The 19,995-nt window shown below is 43.0% G+C and overlaps 1 protein-coding gene across 3 annotated transcripts; it reads left to right on the forward strand.

The window, feature by feature from the left end:
* Window positions 1-937: 937 nt before the first annotated feature.
* Window positions 938-19,235, forward strand: ngef (neuronal guanine nucleotide exchange factor). 3 transcript variants are annotated; one of them, XM_066709767.1, is made up of 16 exons: window positions 938-1,537; window positions 1,989-2,295; window positions 6,438-6,567; window positions 7,146-7,451; window positions 8,861-8,931; window positions 9,996-10,246; window positions 10,346-10,506; window positions 11,684-11,836; window positions 13,081-13,210; window positions 13,527-13,601; window positions 14,052-14,141; window positions 14,255-14,418; window positions 14,654-14,812; window positions 15,538-15,617; window positions 16,898-17,002; window positions 18,049-19,235. In XM_066709767.1, exons 2-16 carry the CDS (start codon window positions 2,058-2,060, stop codon window positions 18,237-18,239), a joined length of 2,304 nt encoding a protein of 767 aa, XP_066565864.1. In that variant the 5' UTR covers window positions 938-1,537; window positions 1,989-2,057; the 3' UTR covers window positions 18,240-19,235. The 3 variants fall into 3 exon arrangements, with proteins under 3 accessions (XP_066565864.1, XP_066565863.1, XP_066565865.1); XM_066709766.1 differs by lacking the exon at window positions 938-1,537 and having other exon boundaries at window positions 1,550-2,295; XM_066709768.1 differs by lacking the exon at window positions 938-1,537 and having other exon boundaries at window positions 1,550-2,295; window positions 6,441-6,567.
* The last annotated feature ends 760 nt before the right edge of the window (window positions 19,236-19,995 follow it).

The following is a 19,995-nucleotide window of genomic DNA, read 5'->3' on the forward strand; positions in this document are numbered from 1 at the left end:
ACATATGATTTTGCCAGCCCTATTCTAACCAAGACCCCTCCAGTTAGTGTGAGTGGGGAGGTGGTGACAGTGGATCACAAGCTCTCACTTCTATGCAAGTCTCCTCTGCTCTTCGCTCAATATCGTGAGGCCATTTGAACAAAAGAGGCTTCACAACATACCCAACCACTTGCTTTCTCTGACCTCAAAGTCATTCTCAGACTATCAACAGTACTTTTGCTGGGGCTACTATTCAGACCTTGCACAATAAACACCAGAGTGGACTCCACCCTGAGTTAATCAGCTGTTGATCTATAACACTCCTTTCTAGACATGCCTAGTCACTCCTACCTTTTTTCCTGTTTTTTTCACTTTATGGTGAATATAAAAGAAAAAGATAACCTATGCACTCCAAATTCTTATGTAGTGCCGAGTCTTGAGTCTTAAGTGAAGAGTTTGTAAGAATAGCTAACTCCCACACCTACTAAAATGTGCCTTCAACCCAATTCCAGGTCTCAAAATGTTTCTGTGACAACAGTCACCCCAATTCTCATTACTACACAAACCAAGGATCACATGGGGGGACTTGGCCACCTACAGTCCTGCAGAGTGCTCTAGCAAGTGTGAGGCAACAGTCTGCTACTGACACAGCCCAGATTGAAATCAGTCTCTTGGGACTGCAGGACACACCCTGTACTCCGAGCAGAGGCTTTCACCAGTTAAACCAGTCTGTAGCTCGTTTATTATACCTTTGAACCTGGAGTTTCCTAAAAGGCTCCCACCCCCCCGCAGAACCACTGCAGCTAGATCTGAATGGTGGGCGTCTTTGTGTGTGTGCGTCCTTTACTCGTTGGAGCAGTCTTGCTCGCCGAACTTGCTGGTTCGCTTTTCCTGTCACCTCCGCAGCCTCCTACAAAACATACACGCCAAGGACCGCATCTGTCAAACAGAGGGAAGACTGCCAAGCAATCTTCTGTACCAAAATAAGAAAAGAAAGGGTGGTGCAACTGCAATAAAGGCAGAGTCTGATAAGCAATTTGAGAGGCGTGATCACTGCAGCCATAAAAGTATTGAATGCATCCAGGATGCTGTTCCCTCACACATCTCAATTAGAAATCTAGAAATCACACTATAGCCTGGGATTCGATCATCCTGACTGAGCCAAGAGGGAATTCAAGCTTGGGTCATTTGGAGGAGCTTGGAGGACCATTTGGATTTGGCCTTCCCCCTTCCTAAAGCAAATCAACCAACCAGGCAACAGACAAGCAAGCGAAACATTGTCTGAGTGCGTTCATTCTAGGAGGAAATTCTTATGCATGGCGTTCAGAGGAACTGGTTTGCTCTTCCTTTGCCTGACCCTGATTTGTGTAATAAAGAAAAGCAGCCTGTTTCAGTGCTGAACTTTGATCATCAGCTGACATCAGATAAGGACCCAGCCTGACTGTCAGTGGTCAGGGATGATACACAGGGAAGCTGGAAGTGTTAACCTAACCAAAGACTTTGAGAGAAAACAGACCCTTTGGAAATAAATTAAAAAGTGAAGTGCTTGCTAGCACAGGTATGTTTTTATTTTTTTCCATTTTCCAGTTGTTCTGTTTTTCTATCAGGATGTAAAAGGAGTTGCAAGGTTGCGTTCACTGAATCGCGGAATGTATTGACTGAAAACAGGGTGGTGCACTTTTTTTTGTTTTTAACAAATGCTGTTATTTTGCAAATGCTTATTAGCAAACCGTGACTGCCTATCACGGACACTTCAGGGTTGCTAACAACAAGAGCCCTACCTGTTCTTCGGTTATGTTTGGTGCAGGTGTGGACACTGTAATGTTCCTGTAGGAGAGGCCAGTGCGTCTGCAGCAGGTGCTCAGGTGCAGCTTGGGCCTGGACTGCATTTGCACTGGATATCTGGGGACGGGGATCTTTAGATGCAGGAATCAGAAAGACATGTACCACTCTGGATATATGGTTTTGACTTTGTTTGCTCATTAACATTATTTATCTTTTTCCTGAAGCCCAGCCGAGGAATGGTTTCCTGATTTTTTTTTTTTTTTTTTGAGAGTGGCACTTCAATCACAGAAGCAATGAACACAAAGCTCGGCTTTAAGTGGAGTAAGGCCAAATCCACCGTGGACCAACAGTCCACAAAGGCTCAGAAACAGGAAGAGGAGGATGAGGACGATGCAGACGATGTGGCCAATGGCAGGACACACGTGCCCATCCGGAGAAACTCACGCTTCTACAGGTCCATGAGACGAAAGACAGGCAGGGAGAGGGCAACATCCCGTGAGAGGGCAGTGTCGCGGGAGAGGGTCTCTGAAGGTGAGAACTGCTTTCCATGTGAGTCAGGCCCGTGAGAATCGTAACCCTACCCAGCTTTTATGGTGCTTAATGTACTACACTAGAGTCATTCTGTGATTTATAAGGTAATTTCTTGCCTGTATAGTGTTGTGCAGCCCTTACAAACCTTTGCCTTGGTAAATGATGGTACTATTGTAGTAGAGCACAATGCAACTGTAATAAAACAAATAGAAAGAGCAGTGAAAGCACTCTGAGAGTTGTGGTAAAAAGTCTGAAAGGGTGCTGTAGATTATTTCAGGTCACTAGTTCAGCATTATAGGTCAGGGCAAAGCAATTTGAAAAGCATGCAGTCTGGTATGTTTTTCTAATTAGTCTGTAGGTACCAGCAATCTCTTCCCATGTGACCAGGCAGGTGGGCCAGCAGGCAGGCACCAGTGGTAGTGGAAAATAATATCTCCTCCATTCTCATAGTGTTGGTGAATCAGGAAGTGAGTCTCACACGTTCCCACTGCAATATAATCACAACATTCGCTCCGGCACATCACCCTGTACTATGCTAGGCCAGAAAGTAAACAAGCACTGATGCTTTTATTTATTTATTTATTTATTTATTTGTTTGTTTTTATTTTGATGTGAAACATGCATGTTTAAAAAGTACTGTCGTAAAAGTACAGATTTATATTCCAGAATAATGTATCCAATTTGCCATTCCAAGCTGTAATGGGATGTCTTCAAAACAAGAACATAAAATGTGTCCATATATTTATACGCCATAAAACAACTGGAATAGATTTTCTTTTAGTTTCACCCAAAATGAAGAGTGCTTTTCAAATCAAATTCTTCATACATTTCACGGGAGACATCGGAATAAAATGAGCCATTTATGTGTGTGTGTGTGTTTTGTGCGAATGTAGGTACTGCTGTTTATATATAAACACAGCAAATATCCCCATCACATAACAGGGACAGGGTCTAGAAAACCTGTCAAAGTTCACATAGCCTTAAGAGTTTTTAAGCAATGTGATAGGTCATATGTTAGCTTATCTTAGCTTGTGAATGAAAATGTATTGTTCTTGAAAAAAAACAGGGAAAAAGCCAGACAATATGAAAAAGAATGCTGAAGGTGTGAGCAGACATTTAGTTTTACCTATTATTATTCAAATAGTGAAAGGAATCTTTACTACAAAATATACAATTGCAACATTAGGCTTTACTGGACACTTTTGTTTGTGTTTGCATCTTTGAGAAGCTGAAACTGACTTCCTCACAGCCTTTTATGAACGGAAATGAGCCACGACAAGACCGGCTGTTCTTGCTCCCCTTAATTCAGTCATCAAAGTTGGGATTGTCACACTGTTTCAATCTTAAAGAACTGTGGTTCTCATCCCTAGTCCTGGAGTACTCCTGTATCTTGTGTATGTTGTTTCATCTGAACTCTAAATTAATAGAGTGGGCAGTTAATTGAATTAAAATAGATTAAAAGGAGATAAATCTGTATCCTTTCATCAAAGCATGACTAAGAAATACAGTAGGAAAAAGCATGCACAACTGAAACTAGGTATTGTTTCAGATTCAGATGACTGATATGTTTGTAGAGCATGTTCACGTTCAGTACAGATAGAGGGAGAGATTATCATCAAGGTGGTAGTATGTGGCTGTACTTTGGCTTGTTCCTTGAACCGCCTATTGTTACATTCCTGTACCGTTTCAGAATGGGAGCCGGGCAGGACACACATCCCAACACATTCTTGCAGGACAGCGACACATATTTAAACTGTCTGTCTATTGTTTTTCCACACAAGTTGTTTGACAGTCGTGGATTTGGTAGGATAACATAATCATCTCATTGGAGTTTTTGGATCAATAAGGTACAGCAATCAAGAAAGAAAAGCAAAACGCTGGTTTGTAGCTCTCCTTTTGGGTGGTTTGTGCTTTTATTATCCATTCTTACTGCAAATATGTATATTATGTATATACTGGATAATTAAAACCAGAAAAAGGTGAAGATATTTGAAGTTGTAAACAAAATTAGGATTACATCACTGCTTAGAACAAAAACTGGAACACATTGAACTGTGACTGCATGAGAACTGCTTCTGACATCTGATAGTTACTTGTAAAAGGGCTATTTAGTGCTAACTGCTTCCTAATGACCTGGGCTTTTTTTTTTTTGTCTTTTTTTTTTTCACTGAGCACACAGTGACTTAACTGGCACCTTAACCCGAGCCAATAATTTGCTAAATTAGAGACAGTGGAAGATTTCAAAATGTGTAACACTTTAAAATAGGGTTACATCTGTAACACGTAATAAGCAATCTGTGCAATATTATGTGATGATCGATAGCAACCTTTGAAATGACAGACATTAAGACAATATGTTCTAGGGCCGGCATTGGACACTAAAACTGAGGTTTTGATGTTTAATCACATCATGAGAGCATATATACGGTATTTACATGTTTCAACGCATAAGTTTATACTACGTTTTCATGAAGAGGTTCTGTAAGTACGTTAGTAATGCAATTTTAAATCCTTGTTCATTTGAAAATATTCTTAAGATTATTTGTTAACTGCTATAGATGTCATCAATATTAATCCGTGGTGCAGCAGCATATTCATCTGGCTATAATTTTCACCCATTTATGATGTTGTGATGGATATATAATCATCATCATCATCATCATCATTATGGTTGATTATCATTATTATTATCAGCACTTTTGCAGGGGTCATCTAGTAAGAATAGAGAATAATTCCTTGACACACATCCTACCAACTACACAATATCAAGGACAAGTGAGCAACTGAGGAGCAGTGGGTTTAAAAGCAGGTGTCATTGGTGTGGTTAACTTGTATCTTGAACAAGTTAAAGGTGTTAAATAGTGATTTGTGGGGAAACTAGTTTGAAAGTAATAACCCTCATTACTGTCATTTACATTTTAAGACAAAAAGCTAAACCAAACTCTAAAAGGAAATGATGGGTATTCAGTAGCGTCTGAAATTCCACATTGATTTTCTTCAACCAAAGTTTCCTGTATGTTTGCTTTTCTTCCAGAATTAAAACAAAGAGGACATTTCAGCATTTGCTAATGCTTCCACTTGTTGGGCACTCAAATGTGAGCACACAATCACGTGCATGGAGTGATGCCTCTCTGTAGAGGAATATCAGCAGTGGCAGGCCTGCCCACTGGGGCGAGCGCGGGCGGCAGGGGGAGAAGGCAAGCAAAGCCGCAGCTCTTGTGACTCGGCGCTGGGAAGGAAAGTTGTGTCACTGTTGCGAGGGCCAACTCTGCTATGCCAAGAATGTGTGTGTTGTTGTTTCACAGCCTGCAGTTCATGCAGAACTGGATATGCCTGTCAGGCGCAATGGGAAGGGGCCGTGCCACAGAGCAGATCAGATTGGTGAAGTAAAACGATACACTTTGCTAGACGTTAAAAGGCAAAAAGAAAAAAAACCTGCTACAGAAACAACAAAGCAGAAAGTAATCCTGGAGGACATCCTGTGTCTGCCAGCTCCAATTCCCACCCCTCTCTTCCCTGAAAATAACTGAGAAGGGTGGAATGAGAGAATCAGGAGTTCAGTTCAGGGCTCTGTTGGACCCCAAATCAAAAGCAGACACCGGGGTCCTCCACAATTAGGATTTGGCAGGAGGAGGCAGATCTTGTCATATCCAGGTCATTCCGTTGCATTACAGGACTACAGCCCAGCGGTTACTGTATTCATTTCACACAGCCGTAATGACTGACACTTGCTTTTGTTGATTATGGTCATTTGCCAGAGCATTTTATTTTCCACTTCATGAAATGGGTGACTGTTCAGTCAACTCATTGGCAAACCAGTCTAGTTTAACCAACCATACATTGTGTGGATAGTTCAGATTTACATGCACAGCTTGTGCGTATGTATCCCTGTTACTGTGACAAGTTCACAGGAAAAGAAGACAACCAGAGGAATTAAATGCAGTTTGATCTTGGTGCAGTTAACAGTCCCCCACTGTGCTTTTCTGAACACTGCTATAAACCCTGGTCTGTCATCTTCCCATAGTGCAGTGTGTATGGGATGTTGAACTCAAAGGACTGTAAAAGTATTGAAAACCTCCATGAAGAGAACACCTGTGGTAAATGTACACGGGTACCTTGTCTCACTGCCTGTGTCTCGATAGCAGATGCTCAGTCCAATGCGGTCCCAGTGAAGAGAGCCGACGACACTAGCTCCAGCAGGATGTCTGGACCCCCTTCCTCCCTCAGACCCCCGCCCCCCATGAGACACTCTCTGTCCCCCCGCCTGCCCAGGTGAGACCCGCACTAACCTGCAGTAACCTGCACACACCTTGGCCTTAGTGACTATATATTCACATACGTTTACATATACATACACACACATATATATATATATATATATATATATATATATACGTGCACATGTACACATAGCAAACAAGCATACAGTATGGAATATACCATATATACATATTCAGGCATACTCATACTCAAACATTTGTAAAAATCAGAAACCAAGGTTCACAGGATCCCAGCCCAGCAACTTCTGACACAGACTGTGGATGAGGAAGTGAAACACAAGGGGGTTTGCTGAAGCACTGGTGCCAGAAGATGTTGACATAACTCATACCTGTGGCAGCAGAATGAATTCCCAGAAAAGCAAGGCCTGACGTCACTTCTTCTTTGAATTTAAATAAAAAATAAACTGATTAATAAATAAATAAATACATACATACATAAAGAATCCTAAAAATCACAGAACAGTCTGGTTCTGAACAGGAGTTATCCAATGGCCATGTCTGTGGAATGCCAGCTATTATCTCAGTGGAAAAATCAACACTATCACTGTTGTGTATACTTAATACTCTTAGGGCAACTTCACCGTTCCAACCTGGAGCGGTATTGCAGAGCAACGGAGAGTCTGGTAGACACAGTGAGACTCCGTCCATTGTGACAGAACTGAAGGAGGTGTTACAAGGGAAGAGCGTGTCCCCTCACCACAGGCAACAGAGGCCCATGTCTTCTGGCCGACCGAGAAGCCACAACTCAGACATGGAAAGTCTCTCCGACAACCTGGAATCCTGCTCCATTCAAGGTCATGACAGCAGGCTAGAGGAGCAGGCAAACCATGGCCAGGCAACCGAGGACGTGAACGACTTAGACCCCATCTCAGTAAGGTAAGCAGAGTTCAACAACCGCAGTCTTCAGGAAAGAGAAAAATAAGTCCAACGCTGCATAAACCTCCCGAACATCATCAGTGGTACCCATTACCAAGGATCAAAACAGTTATATAGAAGATAGGAGCTACAATCGATAAGAAAACATTTATTTTGTTATTGTTTCAAGTCACTCCTCTCTTGTTAGCCATTTTTTCTTTTAGAAAACAGGTGCTGAAAGAATACTCAAAATTCCAGCTGTAGTAGTGTTTTCATATAATGACCTCAGAAAAAAGGGACTTGAGGCAATAATAAAAGAAATGCACTTTTTTTGTGTGCGACCCAGCTCCTCTACATAACAGTACATTTTCACTAACCAGTGAAAAACCTGAAAAACCTGGACTGTTGTCTTGGTGTGAATGGGTGGTAAATAAGGAACAACACTTATGTTGCTTTAGGCTGCTAGGATGGTGTGTTTTGGTTTATGTAAATCGCATTTTACCTAGACAGGACTAAGCTTTCTAACACTTTATCTGAGTAGCGCAATGCTAATGATCCAGTTCTCACCCCTGTAGTTGGCAAGTGAGATAGTTTGTTTAAAACATTGTGGATGACAGTTTGCTCACTCCACTCTCTGTTCAGTACTAAAATGTTTTAATTCACACCGATAATACTGAGACTTATTAGGGACATGTGATTAATTTTTTCTTAAAAGGTGTTGGTCACAATCACAGTTCAAAAAGTGGTGTGAAAAAAGTCTCAAATAAAGCAGCATAAAGAAATGTGAAAAAAATTAAAGCAGCTATCATATTTTATTTTCAGAACTATAAAACCTTCATTAATGACTATGTTTGTTTTACTGTTCACAAAATGTTATTTTACAAATTCAAATAAATAAACATCCGAACAATAAATTACTTATGAATTAGTTAAATACATGCAAATACATTCATACATTCCTCTCAATGCGTCACGTATTCCAACAATTCAGGTTGCACTATTGCCCCAAAACAAATTAAATTAAACAAATTAAACAAATTAAAATCACTGATTTGAACAAAGAACAACAGAAAATTATCATGTCTTCCTTGAACATTTAATATGGAATTACTTACAAAAATAATCTCTGTAGGAATTTGATATAATGTATGTGAAAATGTATGTGAAAAAATTTAAATGTGTGTATATGTTTAAATATGTACTTATGTATATATTATAGATATAGATATTTTAGAAATTGTAGGAAATTACTGATGTTTATCAGTTACTGGAGCTCCTATTGTATCCCAGCAGCCAGCTAGTTAATGCTTTGAATGGCTAATACTTTAACCAGTCATACAGTTATGAACCTGGCAGCACCACAGACCCCAGGGAGAATGGATCAGGACTTCGAGGGGAAGGGAAACATTTCTATCTTTCTCCACATGCAGATTGCTGAATAACGGTGAGGCCTCTAAAGGACCTGCAGTCTATCCAAACATCCGAATTATCGGAAACGTTGGTAAGTGGCTCACAATCCTATAGCTGTGAAGTTTACCAAACATGTAAATGACTGTGGCCCTGGGAAGCTCATTTCCAGTATTGTGGGCTCTAAACTAAATCAGAGCCTTCCTGACATTGTGATGAGCACAATGTACCCCACTGGGTTGATACTCTTAATTTCTATATGATCTAGGCCATATAAAATAAGATGGGCCTTATTGTGTAAAACTGCCTCTTAGACATGTGACATCTCACTAGATTTGTCCCCCTTTTCTAGATCTGTTCTCTCCCTTCATTTGAAGGTTGTCATGTCCAACTGTCACCCTCAGGCGCTCCACCCCAGTTCGTTCAAAAAAGAAAGAAAATGAATGAACAAATCAATAAACAATTGATTCCTTTACACTGGAAAAATGAACAGATGTGCAATGAAAAAACAAATCCATGTGATGCCATTCTGCTAGGGAGAAGGCTGACAGGTCACTAAATGGGAAGCACATGACCTCTTTATTCCTGAAAGGAAACACTGTGTCTCACTGTGCACTCTCTTAAAATAAATGCACTTTGAAATTAAAAGAAAAAAGCATGGCCTTAAATATACTGAAGCCTGAGTGGAAAAAAAAAATCAAAATGGGTAAAAGATTTTCCTGACTTGTAAGTACTGTAAACAAATATTTGAAGACGTGGGCAATATTCATTGTGGATGTTTGCAAGGAGGACATTCAGATTCAATGCAAAGATGTTGGCTTTATTCGTTATTTGCTATTGACCATTGACCCAATATAGACCACAGCACCTAAAACACTCCCTGGAGGGGCTACAGTGACTTTAGTCCAGTTTGACTTCTCAATGACTTAATGAACCTAGTTATTAAAACTTTTTCAGATCCTTTTGATCCTTTTAATCGTTTTGATTCAAGGTGCACGGTCTATAACACAATTTACAGCATGTAAATTCCCAAACTGGAATGCACTAGACCCTTTGGCCTATATCAACCATCAAGGACCCGTCTCCTCTCCAGGGATACAGACCCTTGTGTTTGTAGTGACTTCTGTCCCCTAACACAGGCTTCCCGCTCTTTTCCAGGGATCTTGTATCAGGAGTACCGTGATACATCCAAGCAGCGAGAGATTGAGCAGAGGCGGCGCTGTGATGCCCTGGCCATGGGGACAGCTGTGCCGGGGGGTGGCGGCGGGGGGATGCCCTCCATTCCCGTCATGCAGCTCCAGCTGAGGAACAGCACCCACGGCAGCATTAACCTCTGGCAGAATCTGGAGCCGGTGCGGCAGAGCGGTGTGCTGGCCAACATGAGCCCACGAGAGGTCACCCTGCAGGAGGTGAGGAAGCCACACACTCTGGCAGCACTGCTTTATATTAGCACCTGCTTCAGACCGGGGCTTCATTGTCTACCCATGTCTTGTCTTATCCTCCTCAAGGCAATGTTTGAGCTGGTCACTTCGGAGGCTTCCTACTACAAGAGCATGGAGCTGCTAGAGTCCCACTTCCTCAGAAACCCCATCCTGGTGAACACCCTCAACCAGTCGGAAATGCACTTCATCTTCTCCAACATCGAGGACGTGATGAAAGCCAGCGAGAGGTGAGCAGCCCGGCAGGAGTGATTCTGGGATGGGGAAGGGCCTTGGTCCTGGGCTTGGATTGGCTCGGATCAGCAACAAACAAAAATGTATAAGGACTCTGTTACAGTTTAATGGTTCCCAGCCTATGCCAGGGGCCGTGCACAATTGACCCAATTGTAACTGTTATATACACCGATCAGCCATAACATTATGACCACTGACAGGTGAAGTGAATAACACTGATAATATCATTATCATGGCACCTGTCAGTGGGTGGAATATATTAGACAGCAAGTGAACATTTTTTCCTCAAAGTTGATGTGTTAGAAGCAGGAAAAATGGGCAAGCGTAAGGATCTGAGCGACTTTGACAAGGGCCAAATTGTGATGGCTAGACGACTGGGTCAGAGCATGTCCAAAACTGCAGCTCTTGTGGGGTGTTCCCGGTCTGCAGTGGTCAGTACCTATCAAAAGTGGTCCAAGGAAGGAAAAGCGGTGAACCGGCGACAGGGTCATGGGCGGCCAAGGCTCACTGATGCACATGGGGAGTGAAGGCTGGCCCGTGTGGTCCGATCTAACAGACGAGCTACTGTAGCTCAAATTGCTGAAAAAGTTAATGCTGGTTCTGATAGAAAGGTGTCAGAACACACAGTGCATCGCAGTTTGTTGCGTATGGGGCTGCGTAGCCGTAGACTAGTCAGGGTGCCCATGCTGACCCCTGTCCACTGCCGAAAGCGTCTACAATGGGCACATGAGCATCAGAACTGGACCACGGAGCAATGGAAGAAGGTGGCCTGGTCTGATGAATCACGAGTTCAAGGTGTTGACTTGGCCTCCAAATTCCCCAGATCTCAATCCAATCGAGCATCTGTGGGATGTGCTGGACAAACGAGTCCGATCCATGGAGGCTCCACCTCGCAACTTACAGGACTTAAAGGATCTGCTGCTAACGTCTTGGTGCCAGATAACACAGCACACTTTCAGAGGTCTAGTGGAGTCCATGCCTCGACGGGTCAGGGCTGTTTTGGCGGCAAAAGTGGGACCTACACAATATTAGGGAGGTGGTCATAATGTTATGGCTGATTGGTGTAATGTAAATGTGTCTCCCAATACGAATATAATCAGAGATGGGTTTCTGCACAAATCCATGTGTTGATTGTGAAGCTGAAAGTGAGGATGACGATGATTATTATTGCAGGTTTCTAATAGACCTGGAGAACCGGGTGGAGAAAAGTGTGAAGATCTTGGATGTGTGTGACCTCGTGGATTACCACGCCAAGAAACACTTCCACGTGTTTGTTACCTACGTGTCCAATCAGAACTACCAGGAGCAGGCCTACAGGAGGATATTGTGGGTACCGCTTGGGACAGGGCATGATTGTCACACTATTGTTTGTGTATCTATTTTGAGTATCAAGAAACAAATGCAACAGGTATCAGCCGACAGCTTGGCTTCTTTTGCGGTTTAGGTCCAACAGGTTCTCTCTGTGTTTTACAAGCCTTACCTTTGTTACACCTGGGCTTGGTCAATTAGTTAAATTAGCTCATTGACAGTTCAGAGGAATTGAAAACCGTTGAGGGCCTTGAGTTGGTGCCAGAGTATATTATTTTATAGGCTATATGACACATCTACTATGGCATTAGCACAGACTAATGAACTAGTGAAAGTCTGGAAAAGCACACCCAATACAAATAACACTTATGTAAATGGAGAAAATGTACAGGAAAACCACAGTCAAAGTGCTCAGAGAATAGAACAATTGACCATTGTAATTGTGTTACTTTGTTGCCGTAACTTTGAGAGATTCACGTAACCTTCATGGTACAGATGCAAGAGGGGGTCAACTTTTGCAGACACAAATGCGTAGATACATGACTTGAACCAGAAAGACTAGTGTCACCGCTTCCTGGTCCCCATCTCAGTACCACTCCAGCACAGACAGACAGCTTGGAATTCAGTGGCTGATGATAAAATGTGAGGAGGAAGCAGCCAAGGGGACACATAATTACAGGGCGTGTGAAAAGTCAGCAATAATCTGTAATTACCCAACTACCTCATGCTGTGAGGTATTCAAGATCGCGTCGGCTGCCACTACCGGTAATTGTCACTCCCATCTTCTCAGTATGTTGGCAGAGCATATGAACGTGAATAGCTTTTAAACATCATTCCCCCCTCAAACAGCAAAGCAGAAGAGCGAGTTTCTGCTGATTCGTGCTGTTTTAAATGCCAACAAACCTCAAAGGCTCGGTGAGAAATTAGGTTTACAAGGAGACAAATTAAAGTTTGTCAGCTGCCATGCTCTCAGGTGACACCTAGCTGATGGTGTTAAGCTTGCAGACACTTCTCTTGCTTACGTAAATTTACACTTCACTCCGAATAGAGCTGGAAATATTCACACACCTTCCAACCTTTTCCGTACGGATTGTTTTAATTCCATGTAATGGTTTGCATGTCTAGAACCGTGCAGATAGGTTACCTTCACACTACTGTCCCCGTACTGCATTCTTGCTATTCACAATCAGTTCAATATATACAGTATGTTTCCCCAGCTTGTCTCATAGAGCCACATAAAGCATGTGTGTGTTTTGTCCCAGACAGGAAAACAGTGCTTTCCGCGATGTCATGACCTCCCTGGAGAATCAGCCCCGATGCCGCGGCCTCTCCTTCACCTCCTTCCTCATCCTGCCTTTCCAGAGGATCACACGACTCAAGCTGTTAGTGCAGGTGAACAATGAGACAGCCGAAAAGCGTTTGGTGGCCCTCAAGCCTGGCCCTGGGGCCCCACTGACTTGAAACCTTGTGTGAATTCAGCATTTGCATCTTTCAGTTGGAGAATTCCAGTTCCCTATATGATATTTTATTCGATTTTAAATGTTCACCCATGTAAAATTATTAAAATGTTCTGATAAGGCAAATTATGAGTTAATTTAATGTCTTCATTAAGCTTGATTGGAACAAAAGTCATCAAAACATAGCAAGCTAATTTTGACATTATATGAATGGGCCAGATGTGTGATTCTCGCTCCCTGTCGATGTGCAGAACATTTTGAAGAAGGCCGAGGAGGGGTCAGACATAGAGGCCAGCGCAGTACAGGCCCACCAGGAGCTGGAGAAGGTAATGATCGCCACTGGGCTCCACATTTCCCCTTGTACTCGGATGCAAGGAGAGATTTTGCATCATTGCTTTCCTTTCAGTGGTCCGCCCAGGCGATTGTACTGCCAGCTGGATCGTTTCCTTTATTGCAATAAGAGTTATGTATGTTGATTCACCAATCCACACCAAGCACAGCAGTTCTGGGGAGCCTGGGGACGTGTTTTAAGTATTTTTAGGTACTTCTGAAGCTGTATTATTTATAGCCATAGTATAGTTTAATTAGATGTTTGTGTGTGTGTTCAATATTTCAGCAGTGCAAGCTCATCTCAGAAGGGCCAGTTGTGGTCAAGTGCTTCCTTTGAGCCCTGGGGTTTGGGCTCAAGGCCATTAAACTTTGTGCCATTGACTGTGGCTGACCGAGTTCATGCCTGTTACCTGTTGTGCTAACATCAGTGTGGTGGGTCTCTGCAGATTGTCAAGAAATGCAACGAAGGAGTGAGAAAAATGAGCCGCACAGAGGAGCTCATCAGCATCGAGAAAACCCTGGAGTTCAAATCCAAGGTAGCTGCCATACTGGAGGCCAAGCCTCTGGGGGTTATGGATCTCTGTGCTTTACTATACTGTACTGTGCTCTACAATGTGCCAGTGTGTGATGTCGTGTTGTCTGTGAGCAGTCGGTGCCGGTGATCTCACACTCTCGCTGGCTGCTGAAGAGGGGCGAACTGCAGCAGATCTCCGGCCCCAAGAGCACCAGGACCCTGCGCTCCCGCAAGCTCTTCCAGCCGCTCTACCTCTTCCTGTTCAATGACCTGCTGCTGGTCACCAAGAAGAGCTCCAGGTGGGCATCACCCCGTCCCTCTCCATCTTCTCCATTATATAGCATTGCAGTATGAGAGAAGACAGACTGTGTTGAAAGGTAAAACTGGGTGATGGGGTTTAACAGGAAGGTGACTTGAACTCACAGAAAGAGAGACATGTCCTCAAGGACGTTCGAGTGGAGATAGTATGTACTATAATAGTGTCGTTAGCAAGCCCCCACAAACACAAAAAAATAAATGTGTGTGTCTCAACAGTGGGGAGAAGTTTCAGGTGCTGGACTCGTGCACGAAGGCCCTTCTGCGCACCGAGGAGCAGGAGGACCAGGGTCAGACTCTGGCCAAAGCCTTCCTCCTGCGGCTCATCGAGAACCAGGATGGGCGGGACATCACGTACATGCTTAAAGCCTCCAGCGAGTGAGTGAGCCTTCCTTTGAAACATTTATCTGGCAGTTTGTTTAGTTTCATCAACAGTGTTCGTGCAGCTCATGCAGGGGGACGGGAGGGCCATGCAAGTTTTGGTTTGACACTCAACAGAAGTCAAAGGAGTGGGCGTCCCAAGCTGACAACAGTCCTCGATCTTAACTCAGCTCTTTCCCATTTTCTCAAGACTTTGAACATTTTGTTCATCACTGATAAATAAGCATCGATCATAAATGACAAACTAATACCCAGACACAGTGTATTGTGCTGTCAGAGGGGCCACGTTCTCCTGCGCTTGTGTTGCGACATTGTGATTTGCAAATCAAGGGAATGGCAAAGTTATGGTTGGCTTCTAGGCCATAGTTGAACATGAATCAGTGTTATGAACAACAGGGTGGTAATATTTAGGACTACAATTATATGCTTCACTTCCGCTGATGTTTCCAGCAGTATAGCCGATGTTAGTCATCTGTTTCTTTCATCTGTGTGCCACAATGTATAGAAGGAAGGTAGCTAATTATTGTGGCCATTATATCATGACCAGTGTACACCTAATGTGGAATATTGTGGTCAGGTGTGGCTTAAAGCTGAAATGGGTTGTTAAGAGAGGTTTGCTATAAAGCTTAAGTGTGAGTAATTGTATAATGATTAGGATCTTGTGTCAATTATGACTGTGTATTTATTTATTTATTTATGACTCCTCTCTCTCATACACACAGTATGGAAAAACGGCGGTGGATCAATGCCCTGACTCCCAACCCCAGAACCAGATTCCTCACTTCAAATTCCAATCAGCCAGGTGAGCACTGCCCGCCCACCTGCCCTCCCCAGTCAGAGGATTTTCTACCTGAACAGGAGGAAAATCTGTTTCAAGTCAAACCTTATACATGAACTAACCATAAGGTTCCATCATTTTGCAGGACAAACAGAAACAACAAGAGGCAATCAATTAAAAGCATTTTACACCACAAAGAATACAAATCTACTTATAATATCCATGGAAGAATCTGTCCATAGACATTACTTATCCCAATTCCCATCCATATATTTGACATAGAAACCACTATATATAAAATTGATATTTTGAAATGTTATTATTTTAAATAAGGTGACAGATTTTGGAGTTTGTGATTTTACTATACTGTACGTTGTTAATATATTTTGACCAGGCATTAAAGACAGGCCGCCTTACTAATATATATGGGCCATACAGTTTCAAAGGGACAGCTAGATATGAAAGCAGAGAAACAAACAGCGGATAGATAAGCCATATGGTTCTACTGTTACTCTCTCACTCTCGAGATTCCCACTTGTTTGGGAAGCTGGCAGTGGATCTGGAAGCGGCCCACTTGCACTGCACTGTGTCTGCCACGAGGGAAGGCTCTGGTCGAAACCCTTTTTTGGAAACCCTGCTACACAAACTTCCTTTGCCTCTCCTCAGATAGGAAAACGAGTCTGTTCGAAACTAATTTAAAGTTTCATGTCGTTTTTTTAGTGCCCTGTGCTAGTCACTGCACTGTTAGTCACAGGGGAGGGGGTTCTTTTAAAATAAATAGATGTATTTTTTTAGTGCTGTGGCTGCATTCCACAGGGGATTATAGCTTCGAGTTCATTGTGCACTTATCCTGCGTCTGTCAGAGAAATTACACATATCTTTGCGCAATCTCCCGCAATGCGCTACACCTCCTGTCAGATTTGTGCGCCAGGGACAAGCTGAAAGGCAGCTGTGTGAGTGAGAGGCGACGCACAGTCAATGCAGAGCTTTCTATAAATGCAAGGGATATTTCTCATTTTCAGTTAGGTCCATAAATATTTGGACAGTGATACAATCGTCAGCATTTTGGCTCTGTACGCCACCACAATGGACTGGAAAGGAAACAAGATGTGCTTTCAGTGTAGATCTTTAATTTGAGGGTAGGTACATTCAAATTGGGTGTACAGTATAGGAATTACACCCATTAAGATTTTTTTTTTTTCACGTGCACCCAGGGCGTCATGGGAATATTAGTCTGTCACAGCACTCGGTGAAACCCATTTCAGGTTACTGTGCCAACTGTAGCTGTGTTGCCCTTTTGCCAGACTCTCCGCAGGTGCAGTGTATCCTGTCATACATGGCCCAGGAGCATGATGAGTTATCGGTGGAGATGGCCGACATCATCAACGTCCTGGAGAAAACAGAAGATGGTGGGTGTGACGTGTTTGTGTTTTCATGAGGAAGAGCTGGAGAGAGGGGCTGTGTGACGCATTTGTGTTTTCACGAGGAAGAGCTGGAGAGAGGGGGTGTCTCTGCAGTGGATCCAATATAAATAAATACAAATATTGGGTCGGAGAAGAAAACAGAAGCCAGATCCATATATATTGATCTATATTTAGCAGCCTCTCTCAATACATGGCTGTATTGAATTATATACAGATGGGTGACAAATTAAAGGAAAAACCTGCACAAATGAGTGGAGGAACATAATGAACGCAGATGCCTCCAAACAGGTGTACTGCATGATACAATCAAGCAATTAACATCCTATCATGCTATGTGGCTATGGTGAGCAGCGCCATTTGACCTTGATTTTGGATCAAGATGGCAAGAGGAAAGGATCTAAGTGACTTTGAAAGAGGGGTCATTATTGGGGCACGCAAATAATTACAAAACTATTCTGAGTGATCACCTTTATCCTATGGTGAATAATTTCTATCCTGATAGGAGTGGTCTCTTTCAAGATGACAATGCCCCATCCACAGGACACGAGGGTCACTGAATGGTTTGATGAGTATGAAAATGATGTGAATCATATGTGTTGGCCTTCACAGGCACCAGATCTCAACCCAATAGAACACCTATGGGAGATTCTGGACCAACATGTTAGACAGTGCTCTCCCCCACCATCAAAAACCCAAATTAGGGGGTATCTTTGGAGGAATGGTGTTCATCCCTCCAGTAGAGTCCAGAGATTCGTAGAATCTGTGCCAAGAACATTCAAGCTGTTCTGGTGGCTCGAGGTGCCCATCATCTTACCGAGACATTTTGTTGTTTTTTTCTTTATCTGTGTCTAAAATTTATAATTCATCACCATCACCCAAAGCCTGACATTAAGTACTTATAGTCCCCATGCAAACCCAACCCTATAGAGCTGGTTTGGCTTCTTTCGACGGCCTCAGTGCAGCTCGACGTCAAGGCCTGAATCTGCGGATGGGTTTAATGTATTCAATCACCCTCTGCTTCTCCTTCACAGGCTGGATGCTGGGCGAACGGCTGCACGATAGTGAGATGGGCTGGTTCCCCAGCAGGGTGGTGGAGGAGATCCAGAACCAGGAGCTGCGCGCACAGAACCTCAGGGAGTGCCAGAGGATCCAGCAAGCCCAAGGCAATGGGGCACGGACCGTGGGAACCAAAGGCAGACGGCTCAGGAGCAGCCACCAGTGACCTGCCTAACCCCAGAGACACTTGCAAAGCCCCTCCACCCGCCCCAGTGGCAGATGCCCCTTCCCACAGGCAAAAAATCTAAATAAATGAAGAGATCAACTATCACCAAATCACCTGCGTTCATTGGTTTTCCGTTGACCAACGTCATTGGGTTCCTCACAGCACTGGGTCATTGAACAGTTTTCCTTGTAAAAAGCGAGATGGAATATTTCAAAACAACCGTGTACTCTTGGATAATCGTCACACTTGGCCAGCTTTTCTCGAGCTAAAAAAGGCTTGAGGGGCAGAGAAGGCTGCGAGATTGGGGGGCGCTTTCCATGAAGTGGAGTGAAGTCAAGGTACCTGCAAGCTTTCCACCAAACCCTCACTCCCTGCCTGGATGGCCTGTCTGCCACAGCTCCTTTGGAGATGCTAATCCACTGTCTGGACAGAACGACAACAAACGAACCCAACCAGGAAAAAGAAAATACTGATAAATGAATGAATTTGGTTTATTTCTAGTGAGTGGCATGAAAACAAACCAAGGGAGAAAAATCCTTTTTGTGTGTGTATGTTTTATTCAAACTTAAAAAGAAAAAAAATCTTTGTATATCAATGTAAAGTATATTATTGTTAAAATGGCTCAGGAGTGAAGAACACACTCAAACACAGAAGCAAATTCACACACAAACCTGCAGGAGTTATGAAGTATTACAATATAACAAAATAGAAAAGCCACACAATACACACAGCAACCCAGTATAAAACGGTGTAAAATCAGCCTGACCTTCCCATGTGTTCAACTCCGGAGCAGGAGTGATCGAGTCACAGCAGCTGTATATAATGTGTTGTATACTAAGGTGTTAAAGGTGTTGTAAAAAAAGAATGAACATAATATTGCTTTTGTGAATAACAGAACCCTCTTCTGCAAGGAATTAAGCCTCTAGTTCTCCCTAGATTTGTATTTTTAAAAGTAATTTATTATTGAAAATAATAAAAAAGAACATTTAAAATACAGGAATGTTTAAAAAAAAAACAATGTAATATATATACACACACACACACACACTCACCTAAAGGATTATTAGGAACACCATACTAATACTTCAGAACCTTCAGAACTGCCTTAATTCTACATGGCATTGATTCAACAAGGTGCTGAAAGCATTCTTTAGAAATGTTGGCCCATATTGATAGGATAGCATCTTGCAGTTGATGGAGATTTGTGGGATGCACATCCAGGGCACGAAGCTCCCGTTCCACCACATCCCAAAGATGCTCTATTTGGTTGAGATCTGGTGACTGTGGGGGCCAGTTTAGTACAGTGAACTCATTGTCATGTTCAAGAAACCAATTTGAAATGATTCGACCTTTGTGACATGGTGCATTATCCTGCTGGAAGTAGCCATCAGAGGATGGGTACATGGTGGTCATAAAGGGATGGACATGGTCAGAAACAATGCTCAGGTAGGCCGTGGCATTTAAACGATGACCAATTGGCACTAAGGGGCCTAAAGTGTGCCAAGAAAACATCCCCCACACCATTACACCACCACCAGCAGCCTGCACAGTGGTAACAAGGCATGATGGATCCATGTTCTCATTCTGTTTACGCCAAATTCTGACTCTACCATCTGAATGTCTCAACAGAAATCGAGACTCATCAGACCAGGCAACATTTTTCCAGTCTTCAACTGTCCAATTTTGGTGAGCTTGTGCAAATTGTAGCCTTTTTCCTATTTGTAGTGGAGATGAGTGGTACCCGGTGGGGTCTTCT

This window comes from Amia ocellicauda, chromosome 7 (genome assembly GCF_036373705.1).
Source record: "Amia ocellicauda isolate fAmiCal2 chromosome 7, fAmiCal2.hap1, whole genome shotgun sequence".
NCBI lineage: Eukaryota > Metazoa > Chordata > Actinopteri > Amiiformes > Amiidae > Amia > Amia ocellicauda.

Coding starts and splice junctions, on each gene's coding strand:
- ngef (XM_066709767.1), top strand. CDS start 2,058: ATGAACACAAAGCTCGGCTTTAAGTGGAGTAAGGCCAAATCCACCGTG. Junction 10,507..11,683: donor GTGATGAAAGCCAGCGAGAG/GTGAGCAGCCCG, acceptor TTATTATTGCAG/GTTTCTAATAGACCTGGAGA. Junction 17,003..18,048: donor CCTGGAGAAAACAGAAGATG/GTGGGTGTGACG, acceptor TCTCCTTCACAG/GCTGGATGCTGGGCGAACGG.